A 25927-nucleotide genomic window follows, 5' to 3' on the forward strand; every position below is an offset into this window, starting at 1 on the left:
ATCGACAAAACATTCATTTGAAAAATGGTGAATTATTAAATTCTGGGATGTAGCGTAAAATAAAATACCTGCTTGAAAATAAGTGTTCAATCTATAAATAATTTTAAAGTTTGATTTTTTCCTACTTTTGTCAACATCTAAAAATAGTGAACGGGTTAGTAACAGCTGATAAAAACCATGTGAATAAAATTGATTCCATAATAAACATATTAAGTACTATGAATGTATCACATATAATTTTTGTTTCTAACATTTAGTATTCATTTAGTGACCATCTTTTAATTACATCTCTAAGTTTTTCAACATTAGATTTACTTTGGAAAATATCTTTAATGTTTCTTATTTTACAAAATCTTTTAAGAAAATATAAAGGGTTAGATGGACATTTCATATAGATAATTCTGTTGTTTTCAGTCAAAAGCTCTTTCAGAAATTACAGAGCCAGGAGGAGTAAATGTAGCGTAATAAAAAAATTTGCAAGAGTAGCATTAGAATAAAGAATGAGTTAAAGTATAAACTTAGCTTATATCCTGGATATCTGAATTATGACTTTTTAACAAATATCCATCATAAATTACAGAGTTAATAACATAAAAGGAAAAGTTCATACTAATATTTCATCAAGTTATTTGAAAATGGTGTTGAAAATAGTATTATATCAATACTTGAATTGATGGAGTAAATAGAGAAGTTAAAAATTATAAATGGTTACTTTGAATTACCTTTGTATTTTGGGAAGTATTTTAGAATTCTTAGTAATTAAAATTATCTCAAATTATTTCTAGAATGATTTTACACACATGGAGCAGATAGTTAGAGATTGTGGTTGATCTAGCTCAGAAACAAGCCGTATAAAAATTTGAAAAACAAAAGGGAGTTATTTGTTGTATGCTGTTAAATCGTAGTCAGTGGAGATGGCTTGGAAATGGAGTGCCATGAAGGCTCATCTGAAAATAGGAAGATAAGATTAATGTAGTAGAATCATGTATTACTGTCAATTTTAATAGCGTTATGCCATATTCTAATTTCAGCAGCCTCACACATTTGCAAGAGTCACTTAGTAGATATCAATATTCAGCATGAATTCTGAACACATGGTTTTTCTTTGAAGAACAAAATGATACATTTCGTTTACATGTTCAAATGCTAGAGTATATATTTAATTCACTGATTAAAAGATTTTCAAAAGCAAAATCTTTTCAAGAAATAATAGAGGAAGAGTTTGGAATATCGCATTGTTATATATATAATCATCCATCTAAATTCTGCTATTAGGATCCATTGGTTTATTTTAGTCCGACTTCTTTACTTAGAATTTCTGGTAAATCGCATTTGAAGATGTGGAAAAAGCTTTTTTTTTTTCTTTTTCTTTGAGATAGAGTCTCATTCTGTCTCCAGGCTGGAGTGCAGCAGCAAGATCTTGGCTCATTGCAACCTCTGCCTCCCTGGTTCAAGCTGTTCTCCTGCCTCAGCCTCCTGAGTAACTGGGATTACAGGCATGTACCCCGCCACCAACCCAGCTAATTTTTGTAATTTTAGTAGAGATGAAGTTTCCCATGTTGGCAAGGATGGTCTCTATCTTCTGACCTCTTGATCTGCCTGCTTTGGCCTCCCAAAGTGCTGGGATTACAGGCGTGAGCCACCGCGCCTGGCCAGGAAAGCATTTTTTAAAATGAAAAGGGTGAGGCCAGGCATGGGGGCTCATGCCTTTAATACCAGAGCTTTGGGAGGCTGAGGTGGGAAGATTTCTTGAGCCCAGGATTTCGAGACCAGCCTGGTCAATGCAGTAAAAAAAACAAAAACAAACAAAAAAAAACGCAGAGGGCTGTACAAATGTTCCCCTTGTTTTAATGCTCTTAAAGTGTAGAGGTTGCGATGCCAAAAGCTGGAAAGAGACAGTAGGTGTGCATGTTCCTTTCCATTAAAAAAAAATCTTAAAGGCTTTGAGTTTGTGAAATTAACGTGTACCTGTTTTCAGTTTCTGATGTATGCAGAAATCTTTGATTCAGCTTTTAAGGGAAGTGTGTCTTACACTTCTTTAGAACAAGTCTCATGGGTTGGTTTCTTGAGAATGCGGAAGAATAAAAAATATTTACTCTGTGACGCTTGACCAGTGTGCTCCATTGTCCTGTTAACACACATAGTGGGAGGAGGTAGGATTTTTTGCTATCTGTAGGATTAATGGGGGTAATTTGGAGGTTTCTAGTGCCTTCTTTTTTCCTTTAAGGCCACTAGATGAAAGGACATTATCAGATCTGTCTCAGGTTTTTATTCTAAATAGAGCCAAAAACCTTTATATCCAAATCTTGGCTCAGCTCTGTGCTTCTACAATGCAAGAGGGACCTCTGTAATGCATATTTTTGTGAATATGAGTAGCTAGTCTTTTAGGAATCAACATTTACCAACATGACCCTGGTTACTACATTCTCAACAGTCTTCATATATTACCACATTCAACTTTTAGAAGAGTCATGTGATGTGGAGTTCAGCTGAAATAATTGATACTGAGAAATCTGAATTCATGTCTTTGTTATGCCACTTATTCAGTTGGTGGCTGTTGAAATTTCACCTAATCTGTGTCACATGTCTCTGTGTTTTAAAATGTGCACCATAATAGTAAGTGATTCAGGGATGCGAAGAAGACTGATGGTGTAATGATTTGTTTCAAGTTTCAGCTGGCCACTGGTAAGTTCATAATCTTCTGCAAATTTATTATTAGTAGTTAGGGCTCCAGTTATTAACTCGTGAAACTCTTTGAAAAAAGTACTATGAAATATTTTATAAGCTACAAGCTATAATTCTAAAGTACTGGTTGAAATTTCTAATAATATTGAGAAATCACAAAGGACTGTAGATTTTCATACACTTTTGTGTTATGAAATACTCCTAATTTTTAAAATAAATATATTTCAGGTTTATATTTTATTAGTTATGTTACAATAGGCAGTTTAACCTTCCTGTTCCTCACTTTCCTCATATATAATAATAATAACCTCATATATAAAATTATAATGATTATTATCCTCACATAAAATTATTATCCCCATATATAAAATGAGGATATTTTATTTTATTAGTTATATTACAGTAGGCAGTTTAACCTTCCTGTTCCTCACTTTCCTCATATATAATAAAAATATTATCATCCTATATAAAATTATGATTATTATCCTCATATAAAAATTATCCTCATATATAAAATGAGGATAATAATAGTACTTACATCATAGGGTTTTTGTTAATGCTAAATGAGATAACATATATGATGTGTACTAGTACCTGATATGTAATAAGCACTCAGTATTGTATCTTTATTGTTGTTGATAGTAGTATTAATAAGAAAACGCAATAGTGTGGCAACACAGGACATATAATAGATCCAAAAAACAATTTAAATGATAAGAAAATGTGAGATTTTACAATACACCTGATATGGTCACACTTTATCTCAAGGACCACCCAGGTATTTGATATGTTGCACATTCAGCAAGTTGTTTGAGATGTTAAGTCTAGAATAAGCATCATTTCATTTTATGTCCTCATTTAAAAAATGGATGGTTGCATGCTAGTGAAGAAGTGTAAAATGTGTTTCCTCATCTGGTCAAATATAGAGCATTATATCAATTCTAGCCTGTGTACAGACATCAGAATGAATGTTGTACTTAATATTAGGCAAATCGAAGATCACATATCTGTCTTTTAATTGTTCCTATTGTGCATCACAATTATTGTTCCTACCCTGAAGATCTGGCCTGATCAACTCTTTTGTCTTGCTCTTCAATATATTCTTTTCCTTCATTTCCCTCTCTCACTGCCTTTCTTCTATTTCCCTCCCCCATTATCCTTCCTTTCTTCGTCCTAATCCTTTTTCTTTTTTTCCACGAACATTTACTGAGCACTTATAAAAGGCAGAACATATTGCCTAACAGTGTTCTCAGCCATTAGGGAATTTATAGCTTGGTGGTGGTGACTATATTTAGGGGTGGGCTAGTAGGGAGAGGCTTAGACTGTATCTTATGGGCAATGAGGATCCATTATATCTCTTCCTAAATAAGGATGAGATAAAAGGAATGTTTCTAAAATGAATCTTTTGGACATAAATGAAGGATGAATGGAAGGGACAAGAGATTGAAGATGGCAGAAACGTTTGGGAGACTTTGTGTCTAATTTTGTATTCATTATTCTAATAATGTTCTGAGGTGAGAAGGACCTGAATGAATGTGGAGGCAAGGACCCTGCAGGAGAAGCAATACAAGGAGCATTTTGAAGGAGAAATGGCCAGACTTGGTGACTAGATACAAAGGGTGAAGGAGGGATAGGAGGAGCCCAATGGTAATGTTCAGTTTTGAATATGAGTTATATGTATTGGGAGGCTATTTCTCACATGAATAGAAAGGGAAACTGTGTATGGGAGAAGAAAATGATGAATTCAGTTTTGTATGTTTAAATGAGGTGCCAGTAGGACATCCAAGTAGAATTATGGGATTCTAATCATATTATTATTTAACACTAATTTTCTAGTAGTTTATATTCTTATTATTTTAACATCCTCCTTGCATTCTAGAATACACCATGCTGTTATAAGAGATATTCAGTGATTGTAATTTTCAAGTGTTTTATGCTCTAGTGGGCAGATTATCATTGTTGCATGATAGCGTGATTTTGTATTTTGGTTTGGTTTAAATTAGTTTTGGGTCATAATACACTTGTTATTAATAAAAGACAACACGTTATTTTAACATTTGACTCAATGAGACTTAAATAGAAAGGGATACATTACACAGAAATGATGTAATTGAACTGGCCAATGTGCTTTGAATAGTGGCCATTTATGTAGGGTATTTGGAAAGGTAATTGTATCAACATTTGTAACACCACTTAGGTATAAATACAAAAAAGTAATGAGATTAGATATTTAGCCAAGAAAATAGTAACATATGCATTTTAAAAAATAATCATTTAAATTTAAAATTACAATAACAAAATAAGCTCATCGTAATAATTTAAAGGGCACTGAGATGTTAAAGAAAGCATGTAATAGTTTTACTGTCTCCCTCTTCTGTCTCACTTATTGTTAAATGTTTGGGGTGTATACCTTTTAGGCTCATTATATACATTTTATGAGTACTTGCATATTTGGAAAAGAGTTTGTTTTTACAAAACTGGGATTAAACTACACACACCATTTACATTGTTACTTAAAAATGCATTCTGGACATCCTTCCATATCAAAACTTATAGACCTAATTCATTCATTTAACAACTGCATAACATTCCATTAGTCAACTATTCCTCTATTGAGGATTATTGTCTTAATTGGTTTCTTATTTTGTCTCCTGGGTTTTTCAGTTATGCAAGCCTTTCATCTACAAAATAAAATCAGAACAATAAACTTCTTAATATTCATACTGTTTATATCATTTTATTTTCTTATTGCTTTAGCTAGTATTACCAAAACAATTTTATATGATAGTGATGAGAGCCAGCATATTGCTTTAATAGCAGTCAGTTTGCTATATTACTATTTACTAAGAACTTAGCAATAATATAATACATATTGATGAATATATGACCCAATACAAAATATAGGACCTGGATAACAACCCAAATGCAACCACATAATTTCACTCCCCTCACCCATTTTGTTCACTTGCCCCCCCTTACCTGAAGCAACCAGCATTCTTAATTCCATGTTTGTCATCTCCTTGCTTTCTTCTTCTTATGTGATGTTATTATACCCGTATATGGCATATATTTTATTTTAGTTTTAACTATATATATATATATATTGTATAATATTTTTTTTTTTTTTTTTTTTCTTTTGAGACGGAGTCTCGCTCTGTCGCCCAGGCTGGAGGGCAGTGCACGATCGTTGCCTAGCTCTGCCTCCATGCGCCCGCCACCGCGCCTGGCTAATTTTTTGTATTTTTAGTAGAGACGGGGTTTCACCATGGTCTCGATCTCCTGACCTTGTGATCCGCCCATCTCGGCCTCCCAAAGTGCTGGGATTACAGGCGTGAGCCACCGCGCCCGGCCAACTATGTTGGAGTTAATTTTCTCACTTTCCTTACTTATAGTGACAAGATTTATTAACACTGTTGTGTGTTCAAGTAAGAAATTATAAATTTCTTCTAAATTGTTCAATTACTTTGCCAAAGAGTTGTGTAGAATATTCTTTTATGGTTTATTCCATTGCTGATGAAATTAAACCCCTGAGATCTGTATTGATAACACTGTATTTGTTGTTAAATTTTGATTCTCTTTCCTTTTGTCTTTAAACGTCATTGTCAAGCAGAGTCCTTGTGTCATTCTATTACAAGGATAAATGTACACATATGTTCATTGAAGCACTATTCCCAATAGCAAAGACATGGAATCAACAAATGCCAATCAATGATAGACTGGAAAGGGAAAATGTGGTACATATACACCATGGACTACTATGCAGCCATAAAAAGGAACGAGATCATGTCCTTTGCAGGAACATGGGTAGAGTTAGAAGCCATTATCCTCAGCAAACTAACTCAGGAAGAGAAAACCAAACACCTTATGTTTTCACTATTTATAAGTGGGAGTTAAACAATAACACATGGACCCAGGGAGGGGAACAACACACTTTGGGACATGTCAGGGTTGGGGGAGGGAGAACATCAGGGAAACTAGCTAATGCATGCTGGTCTTAATACCTAGTTAGATAGAATGAATAAAGTCTAGTACAACAAGGTGACTACAGTCAGCAATAATTTATTGTACATTTCAAAATAACTAAAAGAGTATAATTGGATTTTTGCAACACAAGGAAAGGATAAATGCTTGAAATTATTTATACCCCATTTACCCTGATGTTGTTATGTAATATATGCCTCTATCAAAATATCTCATGTACCTCATAAATGTATATACCTACTATGTACTCACAAAATATTTTTTAATAGTAAAAAAAATTTTAACTAAAAAAAAAAAACACTCTGAACCAGGTCCCCAGGATTTGAATCCCAGCCATGCTACTGATCAGTTAACATATGGCTAGATTCTGTTTATTAACTGAGTTCTATAAAGTTTTTGTTTCTTGATGGACAAATTCAACCCATTCAGTTTTATCACGATAAATGATCTGTTTAGTTTTGTTCCTTTTATTTGTTTTTATTTCTACTTCCATTACTTAGCAAATGTGTATGTGAGTTTCTTAAGCTCAATATGTTATAGATTCCTCATCTGTAAAATGAGATAAACAATAACACCTATCTTATGTGGTGTTATTCAATATTTCAATGATAATAATAATAGTCTTTAAAAATTTATGCTATTTATTGCAGACTTTTTTTCTGGGATCTAATTATCATCTCCTTCGGTGTTCTCATTCCAGATAGAAACTGTTTCTTTCATCATTTTGTTTTATTTTATTTTTTAACTTTTATTTTAGGTTTGGGGTACATGTGCCAGGTTGTTATATAGGTAAATCTGTGTCACAGGCGTTCGTTGAACAGATTATTTCATCACCCAGGTACTAAGCCCGGTACCCAATAGTTATTTTTTTTCTGCTCCTCTCCCTCCTCCCACCCTCCACTCTCAAGTAGGCCCTAGTGTCTGTTGTTCCATTCTTTGTGAACTTGAGTTCTCATCATTTAGCTCCCACTTGTAAGTGAGAACATGCAGTATTTGGTTTTCTGTTCCTGCATTAGATTGTTAAGGATAATGGCCTCCAGCTTCATCCATGTCCCCCAAAAGATATCTCGTTCTTTTTTATGGCTGCATAGAATTCCATGGTGTATATATACCATGTTTTCTTTATCTGTTCTGTCATTGATGGGCATTTAGGATTATGAATAATGTGGCAATCTTTCATTATTTTAGTTTGCACTGAAACCATCTATGTTCTAGTTTAGTCTCTGTCAGCCTGATTTCTTCAAACCATAGTGCTTTCTTAATTGAATTGTGTTATTTTTTACTTATTATTGTTAGCCAGTGAGATATATAATTTCTTAGCGCTCAGGCTAGACAGACTTTTGGAGATTCTTCAGGCAGTGAGATAGTAACAGGCAGTAGAAGATAAGACAGAATTTCTTTTTCTGCTAGAGACAAGTGGTAAATTACTTGACAAGAGGGATGCTTTCTTTTGAGGAGTGTGGAGATGGTTTTTCTCTTCTGAGGTGAGGGCTGCTTGTTGTCCCACATTGCAAATCTTATGCAGTGCTGCTACATCAGCTAGCATAGTCAGCCTTTCCCAGAATAGGATGCCATGTATGGATAAGGAAAGCATCTCTTGCTGAAGCTTTGTTATCACTTCCCCCACCCCAGCTTTATTGATGTATAATTGATTGATAAAAACTGTATATATTCAAGGTATACATCATGATGATTGATATATGTATACATGTGAAATGATTACCACAATTAAATTAATTAACACATCATCACCTCACAGAGTGATGTGTGTGGTGACAACACATAAAAGCTATTCTCTTAGCAAATTTCCATTAAATAAGACAGTATTACTAATTATAGTCACTATGCTGTACATTCAATTCCCAGACGTTATTCATCCTATCACTAAAAGTTTGTGTGTTTGACCAGCATCTCCTCATTTCCTTCACTCCCTAGCTCCTGACAACCACTGTTCTACCCTTTGTGAAGCTTAGTTCTTGTCCTTTCTAGTTTTCTCCTGTGGACAGACATTTGGGTTGTTTCTAGGTTTGGTTATTATGAATAAAAGTGCTATAAACATTCTTTGAAACATTTTTTAATTGTGGTTAAAAAAAAAAAAGGTGGCCGGGCATGGTGGCTCACGCCTATAATCCCAGCACTTTGGGAGGCCGAGGCAGGCAGATCACAAGCTCACGATATCGAGACCAGCCTGACCAACATGGTGAAACTCTGTCTCTCTAAAAATACAAAAATTAGCTGGGTGTGGTGGCGTGCACCTGTGATCCCAACTACTTGGGAGGTTGAGGCAGGCGAATTGCTTGAACCCGAGAAGCAGAGGTTGCAGTGAGCTGAGATTGCACCACTGCACTCCAGCCTGGTGATGGAGCGAGACTCCCCCTCAAAAAAAAAAAAAAAAAAAAAAAAAAAAAAAAAAGTAACATGAGATTTGCCATCTTAATCCTTTGTACGTGTACACTTCAGTAGTGTTAAGTATATTCACATTGTTATGCAACAGATCTCCACGACTTTTTCATCTTGCAAACTGAGACTATATCCATTCACAACTCCCCATTTTCCCTTTTCTCTATCCCCTGGTAACCACCAGTATACTTTTTGTTTCAATGAATTTTACTATTTTAAGTATCTCATTTAAGTAATATCATACAGGATTTTTAAAAAACTGGCTTATTTCACTTAGCATAATGACTTCAAGGTTCATTCATGTTGTCATATGCGACAGCATGTCCTTCCTTTTTGTTGTTGTTGTTGTTTTTGTTTGTTTGTTTTAGAGGTGGGGTCTCATTCTTACCCAAGCTGGAGTGCAGTGGTATATCATAGCTCACTGTAGCCTCAAACTTGGAGGCTCAAGTGATCCTCCCACCTCAGCCTCCAGAGTGCCTGGAACAACAGATGCATGTCAACACACATGCCTTCCTTCCTTTTTTATACTGAATAATATTTCATTGTATGTGTATACTACTACATTTTGTTTAGTCATTCCTTTGTCTTTGGACATTTGGTTGCTTCTGCTTCTTAGCTATTGTAAATAATAATGCAGAGAACATGGGTGTATAAATAGCTCTTCAAGACCGTGCTTTCATTGCTTTTGGATATTTACCCCAGTAGGATTGCCGGATCATATGGTAGTTCTATTTTTATTTCTTTTCTTTTTTTTTTTTTTTCGAGACAGGGTCTCACTCTGTCTCCCAAACTGGAGTGCAGTGGCCAGATCTCAGCTCACTGCAAGCTCCGCCTTTCGGGTTCACGCCATTCTCCCGCCTCAGCCTCCCGAGTAGCTGGGACTATAGGCGCCCGCCACCTCGCCTGGCTAGTTTTTTGTATTTTTTTAGTAGAGACGGGGTTTCACCGTGTTAGCTAGGATGGTCTCGATCTCCTGACCTTGTGATCTGCCCATCTCGGCCTCCCAAAGTGCTGGGATTACAGGCTTGAGCCACCGCGCCCGGCCTCTATTTTTATTTCTTAAGGAAGGTCCATATTGTTTTCCATAGTGATTATACCATTTTACAACCCTACCAACAGTACATAAGGTTTCCAATTTCTCCACATACTTGCCAACATTTGTTATTCTCTCTTTCTCTCTGTTTCTGTGTGTGTGTTTAATAGTAGCCATTCTTATGAGTGTGATGTGATATTGTGGTTTTGATTTGCATTTATTTAATGATTAATTGTGCTGAACATCATTTCATGTATGTGTTGATGATTTGTATAATGTATTTGGGAAACTGTGCAAGTCTTTATTCATTTTTAATCAGATTATTTGTTTTCCTGTTGTTGAGTTGTAGGAATTTTTTAATATTCTAGATATTAATTCCTTATCAGATACATAGTTTGTAAATATTTTCTCCTAATCCATAAGCTGCTTTTTTGCTTTATTGATTGTGTCCTTTGAATAATATTTTTTAAGTTAGATGTAGTCCCATTTGTCTATTTTTGCTTTTGTTGCCTGTGCTTTTGATGTCATATCCAATAAATCACTGCCAAATCCAATGTTATGAAACACTTTCTTTATATGGTTTCTTCTAGGAGTTTTAATATTTTGGGTCGTTTAGATTTGTAACTCATTTTGAGTTAGTCTTTGTATATTGAGTGGTCTTGGCACTTTTGTCAAAAATAATTTGATCATATACACAAGGGTTTATATCTGGGGTCTTTATTGTAGTTCATCAGTCTATATATTTGTTTTGCTGTGAACTTATACCAGTTTTCTTGTGAACATATGTTTTCCTTCTCTTAGATAAATACCTAGGAGTGGAACTGCAGGGTCATAGGGTAAATGCATGTCTAATTTAAAATTTGCCAGATAGGTTTTTCAAGTGATTGTACCACTAGGTATTAAAGCTCTTTGTAATTTTAGTCATTCTGGTAGGTAGAATCATATTTTTTTTGTCTCTTGGTTGAATTGGTATTGAAGCACCTCAAGATACCTGAAATTTTATCTTTACTATGTTGTTAATTTATTTTTTGCCTCTTTCAATTAGAGTGTAAGCTTTATGAGGTGCTATTTGCTCCTCAGTATCTAAATGTTTCCTGATAGGCATTAGGCAAGCAATAAATGTTTCCTTTAAATTAACGAATAAATCAAAGCATAAATATTTATCTTTTCCTTGATTGAGATTTCTATATATCAGGTATATCTGGGATCTCCTCTAGGGTCCAGTAATTGATCAAGGATATTTTCTTGGGCAAGTCACTTCAGGAGAAAATGGCAGGAAAAAGTTTTAGGACTGCACAATTTGTCAAATTTCCAGAATTTCCCACTAGGATAAATGTTAAAACCTAGGAACATAGCAATATTAAAAGCTAGATGTTTTAGGAATTAGAAAAGAAGTTCATAGACACTTTTCAAAAGGACACATACATGTAGCCAACAAACATATGAAGAAATGCCCAACATCACTAATCATCAGAGAAATGCACATCAGAACCATGATGAGATACCATCTCACACCAGTCAGAATGGCTATTACCAAAAAATAAACAAATAATAGATGCTAATGAGGTTGTGGAGAAAGAGGAATGCTTACACACTGCTGATGGGAGTGTAAATTAGCTCAGCCATTGTGGAAAGCAGTGTGGCAATTCCTCAAAGAACTAAAAACAGAATTACCATTCATCCCAGCAGTCCCATTATAGGGCATATACCCAAAGGAATATAAATTATTCTATAAACACACATGCATGTGTATGTTCACTGCAGCACTATTTAAAGTAACAAAGACATGGAACCAACCTAAATGCCCATTCATGGTAGACTAAAGAAAATGGTGGTACATATATACCATGGAATATTATGTAGTCATAAAAAGAATAAGATCATGTTCTTTTCAACAACATGGATGGAGCTAGAGACCATTATCCTTAGCAAACTAATGCAGGAACGGAAAACCAAATACTGCATGTTCGCACTTGTATGTGGGAGCTAAATAACAAGAGTACATAGACACAACAAGTAAAAGACACCTGGGCCTACTTGAGGATGAAGGGTGGGAGGAGGGAGAGGATCAGAAAAAACAAATATTGGATAACATGCTTAGTACCTGGGTAACTAAGTAATCTATGCACCAAACTTCCATGACATGAGTTTATGTGCAGAACAAACCTGCACATGTACCCCTGAACCTAAAATAAAAGTTAAATAGAAAAAAAAAGAATAAGACAAATAAAATTTTTTATATTAATTAAAAAAAAAATTCATCTGTGGAAACTTAATGTCTACAGTGTTCCATTTCTTTCTTATAGCCATAAGATAACGTTAGTACTTAAAATGAATTATTTTAATAATAATGAAATATGTTTTTATATTTATACCTAATTCTTATAATACAGCCATGTCTTGGTTATTGATTACTTTGGTGTTGATTATTTGGTTTATAAACTATCCAGGACCTTGATTTCTTCTCACTTGACTCCTTTGGTCCACTTTTCTATTGAAAATACCACCACTAAACAATTGGCAGAAAATAAGCCAAGAAAAGAGGAAGAAGTAAAGAGGAAAGGAGAGGAACAAAATGAAGGGGAGAGAAATAGGACAAGCACCTGTGCAGCCTATGAATTTTTTCCATTAGGACAATTAATTAATATTTAAATGCATAGGCATAAATGTGTAAGTTTCATAAGTGCATAGGACTCTAATGAATAGTACTGCACTGTAATAATCTTTAATGATCAATTATTTTTCATGCAGTATTTATATATAAGCAAACATAATAAATCAGGTATTTTATGTAATCAAATATTTAAAATATTATAGCAACATTTGCCTTTCTGGATTCAATAGATTCACCCATATATTGTTATTTTGCTTAATTTTCTGTTGTTCTTGGTGCTTTTCACATGTAAAGAAAGTTTTTTTTGTTCTATATTTTATAAAGTTTCACCCTACAAAATGTTACTACTCTGTAAGGAGATTAAATGTCATTGTTGACTTGAAAACCTAATTTACATACTGAGAAAACATAAGAAGTCCTGGATATTTTATTTTCTACTTGGTAGTTAATAAATACTTTTGAATAGTCATACCTTTTCAAATATGACTTAGATACAATTTTACCTTTTCAAATATGACTTAGATCCAATTTCTTGTTGGTAAAATCTAAGAAAATGTGAACTTTTGCAAACTTTTTATTACTATAGAAAGCAATCTTCATGATAATGCTGTACAATACTATTTTAAATAATAATTTCTCTTTGTCCTTTTATTTTCATGTTGGGAACAGCTATGTAAGTATTAAATAATTTTGGCTATTCTATTTTTTGCGATATTTTTGGTCACATGCAATTTAATGGTTCTACATTATATTCTTTTTTTCTCCCTAGAAAGTCAAATAAAGGAAACCAGTTTACCCTTTCATTACTACAGAAACATGAATGAAGATCTTAATGTAATGAAAGAAAGAGTTTTAGGACACCCATCAAAAAATGTACCATTGAAAGATGAAAGAAGTCAATTACATTCCAGGAAAAAACGTCTTATATCATATCCAAGATACGTTGAAATTATGGTTACAGCTGATGCTAAAGTGGTTTCTGCTCATGGATCGAATTTGCAAAACTATATACTGACTCTAATGTCAATTGTAAGTAAACTTAATATGACTTTTATATTTCCTAAAATGTTTAGCTTAATGAAATTTTAAATGTCTAATTAAAAAATTTTTTCCAAACTTTTAGATGTAATTTTGTATCTAAGTTTAAGCCAAAAATAAGATTTCATTGAAGTTTAGTTTAGATAGAAGTATAGCAAGTATCCTATTCTGTTACTTGGACACCTTTCTAAAACATTTAAAAATCCACAAAACCACTTATAGAAATGCTTGAATTATTCTTTACTTCATCACATGAATGGCTTCTGCCCTCTAGTGACAGGAACTGTCCTAGTTGCATTGATCTTTTGCTCTTTAAATCTGAATTTTAAAACCTCACCCTATTTCTGCACAGAGGGGAGAAGATACTTTTTTTATTATGACTATATTCTCCAAATCAGAAATTTGGACACCTAACATCTTAAGTTATACATGTATTTATGGTGATAAAGGGATAGGCTGTTACTTATAGAACTGTCCTAACAAATTTGGAATATAAGATCACAATAACTCTCAGGGTCCTTGGTCTGATGTTAATACCTTTGTCAAGCAGTGGTAGTTTTAGTATCCACAGAACTGTATTCTAGAGCTGGTGAAGGGTGCCGATTCTGTGTGAGTGGAATCACCCTTCATCCTTACATGTGTGTGTGTGAGACAGTGTGTGTGTGAGTGTGTGTGTGTGTGTGTGTATCTCCCTCCACCACCCTGGGACATTCCTGAATTAGACCTGTCATTTTAGAGTAATCACTAAGGGTAGCCATTTTCATGCTAGTTTAGTTGATGAATTATTGGCCAGGCATGGTGGCTCACGCTCGTAATCCCAGCACTTTGGGAGGTTGAGGCGGGAGCATCACCTGAGGTCAGAAGTTCGAGGCCAGCCTAGCCAACATAGTGAAACCTCATCTCTATTAAAAATACAAAAAATTAGCCAGGTGTGGTGGTGGGTGCTTATAATTCCAGCTACTCGGGAGGCTGTGGCAGGAGAATTGCTTGAACCTGGGAGGCAGAGGTTGCAGTGAGCTGAGATCATGCCATTGCACTCCAGCCTGGGCAACAAGAGTGAAACTACAATTAAAAAAAAAAAAAAAAAGAATTACATAGCCACCTATTTATAGATTCAGGGTATTTAGAACATGTCTCATGACTGGAAGTACTTCTCTTCACATATAGGGAATTCAGGCTCACTTAGTTGAAAAGACTTAGCCAGTGCATATCTATAGGACATTGTAAATTGCTGTTAGCTAGATATTCCCAGTTTATTGTGACATGAAGATCATAAGATACAATAATTTTTCTAAAATATGACATTTTACCTTAAATTCTTATTGTTATACCATAGTCTATGTTGCCTAAACACAGTATCTGATACTGTGGGTACTCAATAAATAGTTACTGAAAGTATGAATGGAAACATGGTTAAAGTATTACTAAAAGTAATATTGTTTTTCAGAATTCAGTACATTGTGATAAATAAAAACAGAGATATATAAAATAATTTTTTGAAATTGTGTAAAGTTGACCCTTATTTTGTTTACTTCAATTGAATTTTTGTAAATGATAACAGAAGTATAGATAGAAATTTATCCTAATTACTTTTTTTTTACTTCTGAATTTGAAGTAAAATTACCTATATGTATTACCTAGATGTATAATTATCTAAATGTTAGTATGGCAAACTCTAAATTATGAAGGGGTTCTAATGAAAACTATGATGTGGAGGATGTCAAGTGTTATGTACAAGATTGTATCAATAATATGGAACACTGGGATATACTTTGCAATAGAAAACGGTTAAAGGAGATGGCATTCATTAAGAAAGTTGGGGCTGGGCTTGGTGGCTCACGCCTGTAATCCCACCACTTTGAGGGGCCGAGGCAGGCAGATTACCTGAAGTTAGGAGTTCAAGACCAGCCTGGCCAACATGGTGAAACCATGTCTCTACTAAAAATACAAAAATTAGCCAGGCGTGGTGGCACGTGCCTGTAAGCCCAGCTACTCAGGAGGCTGAGGCCAGAGAATCACTTGAGCCCAGGAGACGGAGGTTGCAGTGAGCCGAGATCGTGCCACTCTACTCCAGTCTGGCTGACAGAGTGAGACTCTGTCTCAAAATCAATCAATCAATCAATAAATAAATAAATAAATAAATAAGGAAAGAAAGTTGAGTGGGAGAGATACTGAAGGTAAATGTTAGATCTGATAGATTTTTAAAACATGGTAAATGACAGATAACTATTGTCAGTGCTTTGGGCATACTGACTAGAAGGAATAAAGGAATAAACACAGGACTAATTTTGGAATAGTTTCATGCATTTTTGGTGACATCACCACCCTTAGAAAGGTTCTGTTATCTACATTTTACATAAAAATCAGTATTGGCCAGTCACCATGGCTCACGCCTGTTATCCCAGCACTTTGGGAAGCCAAGGCGAGTGGATCACGAGGTCAAGAGATCAAGACCATCCTGGTCAACATGGTGAACCCCATCTCTACTAAACACACAAAAATTAGCTGGATGTGGTGGGGTGTGCCTATAATTCCAGCTACTTGGGAGGCTGAGGCAGGAGAATCGCTTGAACCTGGGAGGCGGAGGTTGCAATGAGCTGAGATTGTGCCACTGCACTCTAGCCTGGCGACACAGCAAGACTCCATCTCAAAAACAAACAAACAAAAATCAGTATCATCACTGTTAGAAGATATTGTGACATACTTTGAGAAAACTAAAGTTGTCCATGGAAAGTTTAAAGCCGGAGTTAATTGAAGGGAATGCAGACAGACCTTTTGACTTCATGGAAAGCAAATCTTCATTGAAACAATGCTTGAAACAACAGATCAATGCATGTACTTCTCATTTTCTGGATTTTTAGGCCTACTAGAAGGAGAGCAGCTTTCTGTTGAAGACAGAATTTTTATAGACACAGTCATCTGGTTTGTGTTAAGCTTTTATTCTCAGGGAGATAGAGGCAGCAAAATTGAGGAAGAGGTGTGCATTCCAAATAAAGTGGGGTAGGAGGAAAAATTAAGGAGGGTAAGTCTCCCTTTTGAGATACTTTGAGTTTTTGTATATGCTTTCTTTCTTCCTAAGTAGCCAAATTTTAGATGACTTCTAAGCTACCTGGGTTTAGTGCTTTTCTTCTCTCTCACTGAAAGACTGTTCAAATGAGGACACGTGAAAATTAGTAGAGCCTATGGTTCTATACATAAATTGTTGCTTTTTTATTGGCTAAAAAACAGTGATCACGACTATATTTATGGTTGCAAAAATATTAAAGGTGAAAGGGAACTTAAGAGAAAGAGTGACAAACTCTCCCTGTTTTACCTGGAACTAGCTCAGTTTTGGTATTGAGTCTCATGTCCTTGGAAACCCTTTAGTCCTGAGCAAACTGGGACTGTTGATCACATTATGTAGAGATCAAATCTAGTCCAACTTGTTTTATTGCTACTTGTTAAGTCCATTTCAAAAACCGCTTTAAAGAGGTAAGAGAAATGCTATTTGCACATAAGTGTCCACAGATATTTCCAGTTTAGGAAGGAGCTGTTCAGGTTTTGCCTATTTTTTCCAGTTTTTAGAAGGCACTAACTGCATTTATTCAAACACACATGTGGATTATTGGTGATATTCTGATCACGGTAATTTAGGAAAAGGTCAAGACAATGTGACATAGGCTTGATATACAATAAAGACAAGTTCAAAGTGATGAGAAAGAATTTTTGTCCGTGGAGCTCCAGATATAATGGGGGAAATAAGGGAATGCTTTCAGGATTAAGCAAATGGGTTATATACACAACTTACATTATCTATCCTTACTCATCCTGCACAAAGCAAACAACTGTGCTGTCTTCTTAAACTTTGTCTTTGCTTTCAACAATTTAACAAAATACCTGAGTGCAGTGATATTGAAATAAAGAATGTGACTTAATTCACTTTTTAGTTGCACTTAACGTTGTCAGACTAGAGACCCTTCTTACTCAAAGGGTTTCGGGAATTAACATTAAAATTAGTGGGGAAGGCCGGGCGCGGTGGCTCACGCCTGTAATCCCAGCCTGTAATCCCAGCACTTTGGGAGGCCGAGGTGGGCAGATCACAAGGTCAGGAGATCGAGATCATCCTGACTAACACGGTGAAACCCCGTCTCTACTAAAAAATGCAAAAAAATTAGCTGGGCGTGATGGCGGGCGCCTGTAGTCCCAGGTACTCGGGAGGCTGAGGCAGGAGAATGGCGTGAACCCGGGAGGCGGAGCTTGCAGTGAGCTGAGATTGCGCCACTGCACTCCAGCCTGGGCGACAGAGGGAGACTCTGTCTCAAAAAACAAACAAACAAAAAATTAGTGGGGAAGAACACACTTGTGATGTATAATATATCTAGTGAAATAGTGTTTGTGTTAAATGAGCAGAGATACTCAGCTGCCATTCTAAAACCTTTATCCTTAGGGAATTTGGGTGACAACACCAGGTTAAAATGGCATTTATATATGCATTATCAAGCTACTAAAATGTATGTAAACTAGAGCAACTTTTCTTCAGTATATTTATTTTGATACTCAATTTATTATTTAATAGACCTTAAATATTTACTAAGTAGTAAAAGACTTCCACACTTCATTGTGTTTTTAAAGGTTTGACTCTATAATATTCACCCTCTTGCAGATTTAATAATGTAAATTTAAGGAGCATCACATAATCCTCAAGAATTAACCCTTTCATTAAAATATGGTTACTAGTATTAGAGGCATGTATCAACTAAAAACCCTCATTTGCATTACATTGACTTTATACCCTTACTTTCAATTTTGTTGGTTGTTTTTACTGATGTTATTAGGATGGGGAAGATTTTAACTACATTACAATAAAACTAATGATATGCTTTCATACTTGAGGTATAACCATTTATATTATTTTCCCTTCAATTTATTGCTCTGCATATTCTTAATTATTTGCACATATTTGCTCTGTATGTATATAGAATTTCATCATTTTCAATTTAAAAATGAAAAGATCTTTCTGATGAAGTTAAGAGTAATGATCTTTGTAAACATTTGTTTGTCAAAATCAGTTTTTTATAGATGACTTTGCACTTCTTAATGAAGGTGGCCTATGAACATACCATTTATGAATGTTTGCTAAAGCTCTATCTAGAAATTATTTTCAAAATGGTTGGTAAGTTAATGGTGATAGCAATTTGTTTCACGCTTTGTATGAACTATATTTTGCCTAGAATTTTCTTAAAGATTTCAACAATACAATTCATACCATTTCTTCTTCACCTTTCATTAAATATCCATGAAATAATAATATTTACTATTTTATGAAACCTATAAAGAAGTAAGAACTACTTATGTGAAGAAAACTAACATTTAAATAATAAAAGATTAAATACATTTTAAGTAGATCAATAAAAATTCTAATACATGGCACTCTAAAATGTAGTGATTAAGGTAATATATTAAAAATATTAAATGGCTTTTAGAATAGGATGATACATTAGAAATCTGGTCTGGTGTTTCCTAAACTGTAGTCTATGGAATGGAATATTAGTTCTGTGATATGCTCCATGGGGGGCAGTGGGGAGCTAAGGACTGTGGTCATATAGTTGCATGAAATGCTGTATATAATATCTCTGTGTCACAGATTTAATATATATCTGTGTGTGTGTGTGTGTTAGCCTATTCAAGATTCCATGAAGATATCTAATTATTTTAGCTCATTTTTCAAACTGTGGAATGATTTTAAGTTCTTTAAAACAAATGTCTTTCACAACTCTTCCCCAGCAGCACCTGGTTAATATTAATCCAATATGCAAGGGCATTGTGACCCAAGGGTACCCAGTGCCTCCACATGGATATTATGGACATTAAGACAAAAAAAAAAAAAAAGGATAAACCCATTTTCCAGGGTTGAACAACTAGCTTGTAGCTACTAATAGAGCTGGAACTAAAGCCCAGGTCTGCTGACTGGCTAGGGCTTCTCTGAGGCCATGGGCAAGTGACCATAACAGGACAATACCAGTGGCCAGGGGATGTGTTGCAGCAGGGTTTTGAAATGTCTTGAAATGTTTTTACCAAGAGCTAATTGGTTCAGAATGCTGAATAAAGATCAGATAAAGTAGTCAGTGCTCTAAAGCCAGACTGTACAGTACAGAATGAAAATTGGATTCTCTTTGCTACCAGCTGCCGGATCTTCAGTGTCTTACTTAATTTCTCTGTATCTTACTGTTCTTATCTGTAAAATGGACACTATAGTAGCTCCTATCTCATAAGATTTGTTGTGATAATTAAATGAATTAATACATTTAAACTTGAACACATCTGGCACACAATAAACATTGAATAAATATTTTATGTATCATTTAATATTTACTCATTTATTATTTATAGCAAACATAGGATCCTATCATCAAGGCAGTCTAATTTGGGGTGGTGGTTTTAGGAATGAGGGAAGTGCATTGTACATACCGCTTCAAAAATTCTCTGAGTACCAAATGGGCCTTGTGGCTACTCGTTGCTTGAATCACAATTTAGCTTTATTGAAAACAGTACCTTCAAGCATCTAAATATACTCAAAGGTATACATATATTCTACATGAGCACTTAAATTATAAAGGTCAGTAAAATAATAAGAGATACAATTAGAAAAAATGAGCATGATGACATTCTTAATTATTTAATGAAATATACTATTTTAGTGTAAAAGCAAAATACCATCTCCAGGACTTTCTTTGGGGGAAGTAAAAATTATGTAAATCAAACTGTCTGTTTTCGTATCTTTTACTCCCAGAGGACTGTGAATTAAGGGCAGAGATTATGCCTTGTTTAGCTCTGTATATTTAGTAAGCAACACAGGGTTTGATGGGCAGTAGATATTCAGTAAGCACTAAAAGAGATAATAAAACAATCATGCTTTTGGATACTTTGCTTCCAATTTAGACATACTGTGATAATTAACTTGAAATGCATGTACTAGAACTAATATTATGAATATCTATATCTATAGCTGTATTATGCCTTTTCTTCCGAAAAAGCTTTATAAGTAGCAATAAGAGTAATAGCCACTGTGATTGGTCCCTATGATCCTGGCCCTAATCTAAATACTATTTGCATACCATCTCATTTAATCCTTATAGTAGCCTAGAAGTAGGTTTTATCAAATGGCTGTTAGAATTGGAACCTGTGTCTGTTTGCCTTAAATAACTATATTTTATAGCCACTATCCACCTTGCATAGCAATAGTTTGCATTATCTTTTCCCTAGTGTTACATTTAAGGATATTTTGCTGTAGTAATATATTTTAAATTATACAGTCAGAATATTGGGACATTTTTTCCAAATTCTAGCTTGCAGATTTATCACTTTTAAATAAATGTGCAGCATCTGTTTCCTTCCAAAACTGGAAATATTTTTGTGGTTATGTATTTTATAGCTGATACTATAACATCCAGATTTTCATTCATAGTCAAAATACTCGGGACAATGGATATAGTAGTTAGCCATGTAGACACCTCATAGTGCATATTCTCTTTTTTCTTGGACTACTGGATATGCATGTTATTCTGAGACACAGAAGTCTTCATAGCTGTTTCTCATTTATAGGGGAAAAAGAGCTTTTATAAATACCTTTGAGGTGTATCTTTTACCTTGTAGTTTGGCTTAGAAAAGCATCCATTTTTAAACTCACAGGATCAAGCGTAACTCCAAAATCATAATTACAGGTGTGCTTTTTTCCCCCCCATGGTAGATGTATTTTAAAACATTGCATGTAAAATGAATATTTATAAATTCAACCGTAAATTCACAGCTCCTATTTTAAAGTGAGAAATACTGCATTGCTAACAGACCTGCTTGAATTTGCCAATCAGCTGACCATCCCTGTCTTAACTTACTGTCAACCTCGCTGGGGCTACCTCCACTCTTGCCAAAACATGCTACTACCAGAGCCAAAGTCATCACTATAGGTTCAGATGACAAACCTGTAAATAATAGAGACTGCACAGCCATAACAGTAGTACAGATGCTGGACTATGTATTTATGCTCATGCTGACCCTACAGTGTCAGCAGCTCTAAAGATGCTTTTGGCTCTAGTTCTGGTAGTAGTCCATTTGGTACAAGAGGCATTGACAGCAGTCATGTTATATGTTGTGGTGAAGCAGCTTTGACTGACAGAGTGAGGGCTCCGGTAGTGATACTTCTAACAAACTGTAAGCTCCACAAGGTCAGGGCCTTTGTTCTCTTCCCTATATCTGCTTCTGTAGCCAACAAAGCAAGGAGTAGATACTGAACATTTATTTATTAAACAAATGAGGGAAGTAGCACACCCTGGAGCAATTGCTGCTTTGACTTAGGCAGTGGCCAACAAGAAGGTGGTGATCTAGGGTTTAGAAGCAGTTTTCATTGCACAGGTAGCCCAGATCCAGAGTGGGGTATGTCTCTAATTAAGTACCAGGCAGTGGCATTGGCCATGAAAGATGCTCCTACTGCAGTGGCAACCTCTATAATGGCTACAAGGAGAGGATATGAATTAGCGAATGGGATGGAACCTTGATCATGAATCATCAGTGAGGCCATGCAGAGCCCATCCAGAGTGCCTAACATTCTCCAATCCTGGAAAACTGAGGACCAGGTTGTGACTCATGACCTCTTCTAGGGCTGTTTATATGATTCTAGATGGATCTGTCTCTATGGATTCTGGTAATGCTAAACTTTAAAAATAATAATCATATTTGGAGTTGGAAATATACAACTGTGGCTGAAAGATTGGGTGAACTATCAGAAAAGAATAGGTAAAACTTACATATTTTTATGGAGTATTGTAGTCATGTCAATTGTGGATTATGACACAGAATGAAGTGAATTTCTTGCTGAATCATCCATAACAGCAGTTCCAAAGGCTAACGTGTTCAGAACACTTGAGATCTTGTTAAAGTGCAGACTGTGAATCATTAATCCAGGGTAGGGCCTGAGATTCTGTTTCATATCAGCTCTAGGTTATGTGGATGCTGCTGATCCATGGATCAGTCTCAGTAGCAAGTAAGATACTCAAATTTTGAGAATCTTTAAGATGCCTGGGTCTCAATCCTGCAGATTCTGATTTATTTGGTAAGGGACGTGGTCTGAACATGAGGATTTGTTAAAGCACTCTAAGAGATTCCAAGATTCCTATGTGCAGTGCAATTGGAGAACTGATACTCTGTGACTGATTTCAACTTACTTTTGAGAAAAAATATTCATTTTAAACAACTAATCCTACATTTTTTTACATGCAGGTTGCAACAATCTACAAAGATCCTAGTATTGGAAGTTTTATACACATAGTAGTGGTAAAATTAGTTATGATTCACCACGAGGAGGTAAGAAACAGGTCTGAAATTAGTAACCTTAGTTGTAGTAAGTTTTTAGTGACAATACATAGAGATTATGGAATTCTTATTAGAAATGAGATATTTTTAAAGTTTGCTTTAAAGACTTGATTTGAAAACGAATGAGATTACCCTTTTGTGTTGTGATGGAAATAAAGTAGAATGACAGCAGTGTTTAACTGAGCAAAGGAAGTAACAAAATGAATAAACAAGTCAAAATAAAAGATTAAAACCTTAGTATTCATTTTATAGTCCTAATGTCAGAGGATTTAAAATATAGTAGTTTTAAAAGTTTTCCCAAATATTGGATGGTTATATTAAGAAGATCTAATTAGATTCAGTTTTGATCACGTTTTAGATATTGCTAAAATATGTTGTAGTTAATATATGAAGAAGAGATGCTGTCACTCCTTCATTTGCCTGTGAGAATGCTATTTGATAAATTGTGCAGATGCTGATAAACTTGGAAGGAAAAGAGGACATTAATATTTTGATACAGTATTGCTTTGCTTATTTTGCATAGGAAGGGCCAGTCATTAATTTTGATGGTGCTGCCACATTAAATAACTTTTGTTCATGGCAACAAACTCAGAATGACGTTGATGATGTTCACCCTTCCCACCATGACGCTGCTATTCTTATCACTAGGTATGATTATAGAAATAATCTTTCCCATACAATCCTTTATTCTTCCCTCCTGCATGACTGATACTTCTTCATAATTCTTTGTTAATAATACACAGAAGTGTTCTATGAGAATTTGTACTACAAAAGAAACTATCAAATAAAAACATTCTTTTGTTCTTTCAAACCAGAATACTAGTTAGTTCTCTAGGAAATTAGCAATGTCAGGTTGCTGAGTAATGGTCTGATCTAAACAAAACAATTTCCTAACGATAGTAGTGACAGAATGAGAGAATTAAGAAATTAACATAGTTATGGAACTGAGAGCAGGTTTTGTTCATTCCCTTCTTGGTATTTCAGTTGCTTGGAAAGAAGAACAACTTTCTTCTTTCGTTTGTCCACTTTTTGGACTCCCTTTGCTTTTAAAAATCTATTTATCTGTTCCTTGTTTTGATGCTTAATGCCTGCCTTAATTGCCAGGCTACCTTTGCTAGGGTTATTCTCAAACCTACCTATTTATATGAAAAACAGCTTCTGCTATTATAAAACTATTATTCATTTTACAAGGAATACTATACATTGTTAATTCACACGTTTGTTTCAGCAACAGTGATACTACCAGAATATATAAATCCTAGGTTTGATATTTGTTTGACTAACCAAAGAAATCCTTTATTTAGGCATCAAACTCAAATAAATCTCAGCTTTCTGGAATTCTAAAACGAAAAGCTTTAGCCTATGTAAAATAGCTAACATGTAGTTCATGTACAGTTATGTGTTGCTTAATGATGGGGCACATTCCAAGAAATGCATCATTAGGTGATTTAGTCTTTATGCAAGCATAATAGAGTGTACTTATGCAAACCTGGATGGTTTAGCCTATTAGACACCTAGGCAATATGGTATAGCCTAGTGGTCCTAGGCTACAAACCTGTACAGCATGTTACTGTACTGAATACTACAGGAATTTGTAACACAATGGTAAGCATTTGTGTATCTAAACCTATCTAAACATAGAAAAGGTACAGTGTAAATATGGTATTATGATCTTATAGGACCGATGTCATATATGCAGTCTATTGTTGACTGAAACATGTTATGCAGTGCATGACTGTACTTTAATCTCTTTTCAAAACCAAAGCAGAATTGATTTAATTTTATACATAGTATTATATTATATATAGTCCATCGTTCTTCCTTGGATTGTAGTTAGAAGCCAAGCAGGAGAGATTGGAGATAGCAGATTAACTATGGGAAGAGGAAAGGGCTATGAGAAAGAGGTGATTAGAAAGGAGACACAAGGACCGTCAAATTGAATGGCCATGGACTAAGTAACGCAGAAGCAAAAAAAACTAAGCAACTTTATAACATCTGAGAACACCATTATTTGAGAATGATAACTGAAGCTCATGATGACATTGAATCATCATGAGGGTAAATTATATTACATATACTGTGTAAGTTAAAAGCAGAGACTTTAAAAATAGAAAGTTTTTCACTGATCTTGGTTAATGATTCGACTATTTACAACACTCATTATATAGTACGTATTGCTTATTGATGTGGACAAATGGTGTATTACTCTAGGTTTAGACTTTTTGAGAGGTTAATATGAACTAGATTTTAGAAGTTAGCTTGCGATAGTAGTCATATCATAGTTAAAGCTTCTTTGTTTTATTTTGGCTTGTTGTAAAATATTTTCCAAAATGCTTCAAAATAAATCTTTTATTTTAAGGGAAGACATTTGTTCATCTAAAGAGAAATGTAACATATTAGGTAAGTTATTTTGTCAATTAAGTTTAGCTTATGTAATTGTTTATTGAATTATTTAAAATAATGTTTAGGCTTTTTTCCATTTTCCATTTTAGTGATTTTGATTAAAATTATCTTGATAAATTATTACACTTGTCACTTATTTCATTTCTGCTGCTGTAAATTTTACAAAATAATAAGAACTAACATTTATTTGCAAATTACTAAATATCAAATGCTGTGCATGAGAAATAATACATAATCACCTATATGCCAGTTTAAAGGGAAATAATAAAATGAATAGCCATGAATTCACCATTAGATTTAAGTTAGAACTTTGCCACTAGTATTGCGTGGTCTATGCTCAGTCATTTTCCATCTCTCTGCTTTTCCCCGTGAGGTAGGCAATAGCACGAATTTTGTATTTACCAATTCCTTCTGTCTCTTGAAAATAG

At 34.7% G+C, this 25927-nt stretch overlaps 1 protein-coding gene across 1 annotated transcript in view; it reads left to right on the forward strand.

Annotated features, from left to right (window-relative positions):
- Positions 1–25927, forward strand: part of ADAMTS20 (ADAM metallopeptidase with thrombospondin type 1 motif 20) — a 205856-nt gene that overhangs the window by 34778 nt on the left and 145151 nt on the right. Inside the window, exons 4-7 of the mRNA XM_017888956.1 lie at positions 13483–13742; positions 23004–23087; positions 23620–23744; positions 25456–25496. Coding sequence (XP_017744445.1) covers positions 13483–13742; positions 23004–23087; positions 23620–23744; positions 25456–25496 — 510 coding nt within the window. The remainder of the gene's footprint in view (positions 1–13482; positions 13743–23003; positions 23088–23619; positions 23745–25455; positions 25497–25927) is intronic.

Source organism: Rhinopithecus bieti, unplaced genomic scaffold (genome assembly GCF_001698545.2).
Source record: "Rhinopithecus bieti isolate Rb0 unplaced genomic scaffold, ASM169854v2 scaffold_17829, whole genome shotgun sequence".
Lineage (NCBI taxonomy): Eukaryota > Metazoa > Chordata > Mammalia > Primates > Cercopithecidae > Rhinopithecus > Rhinopithecus bieti.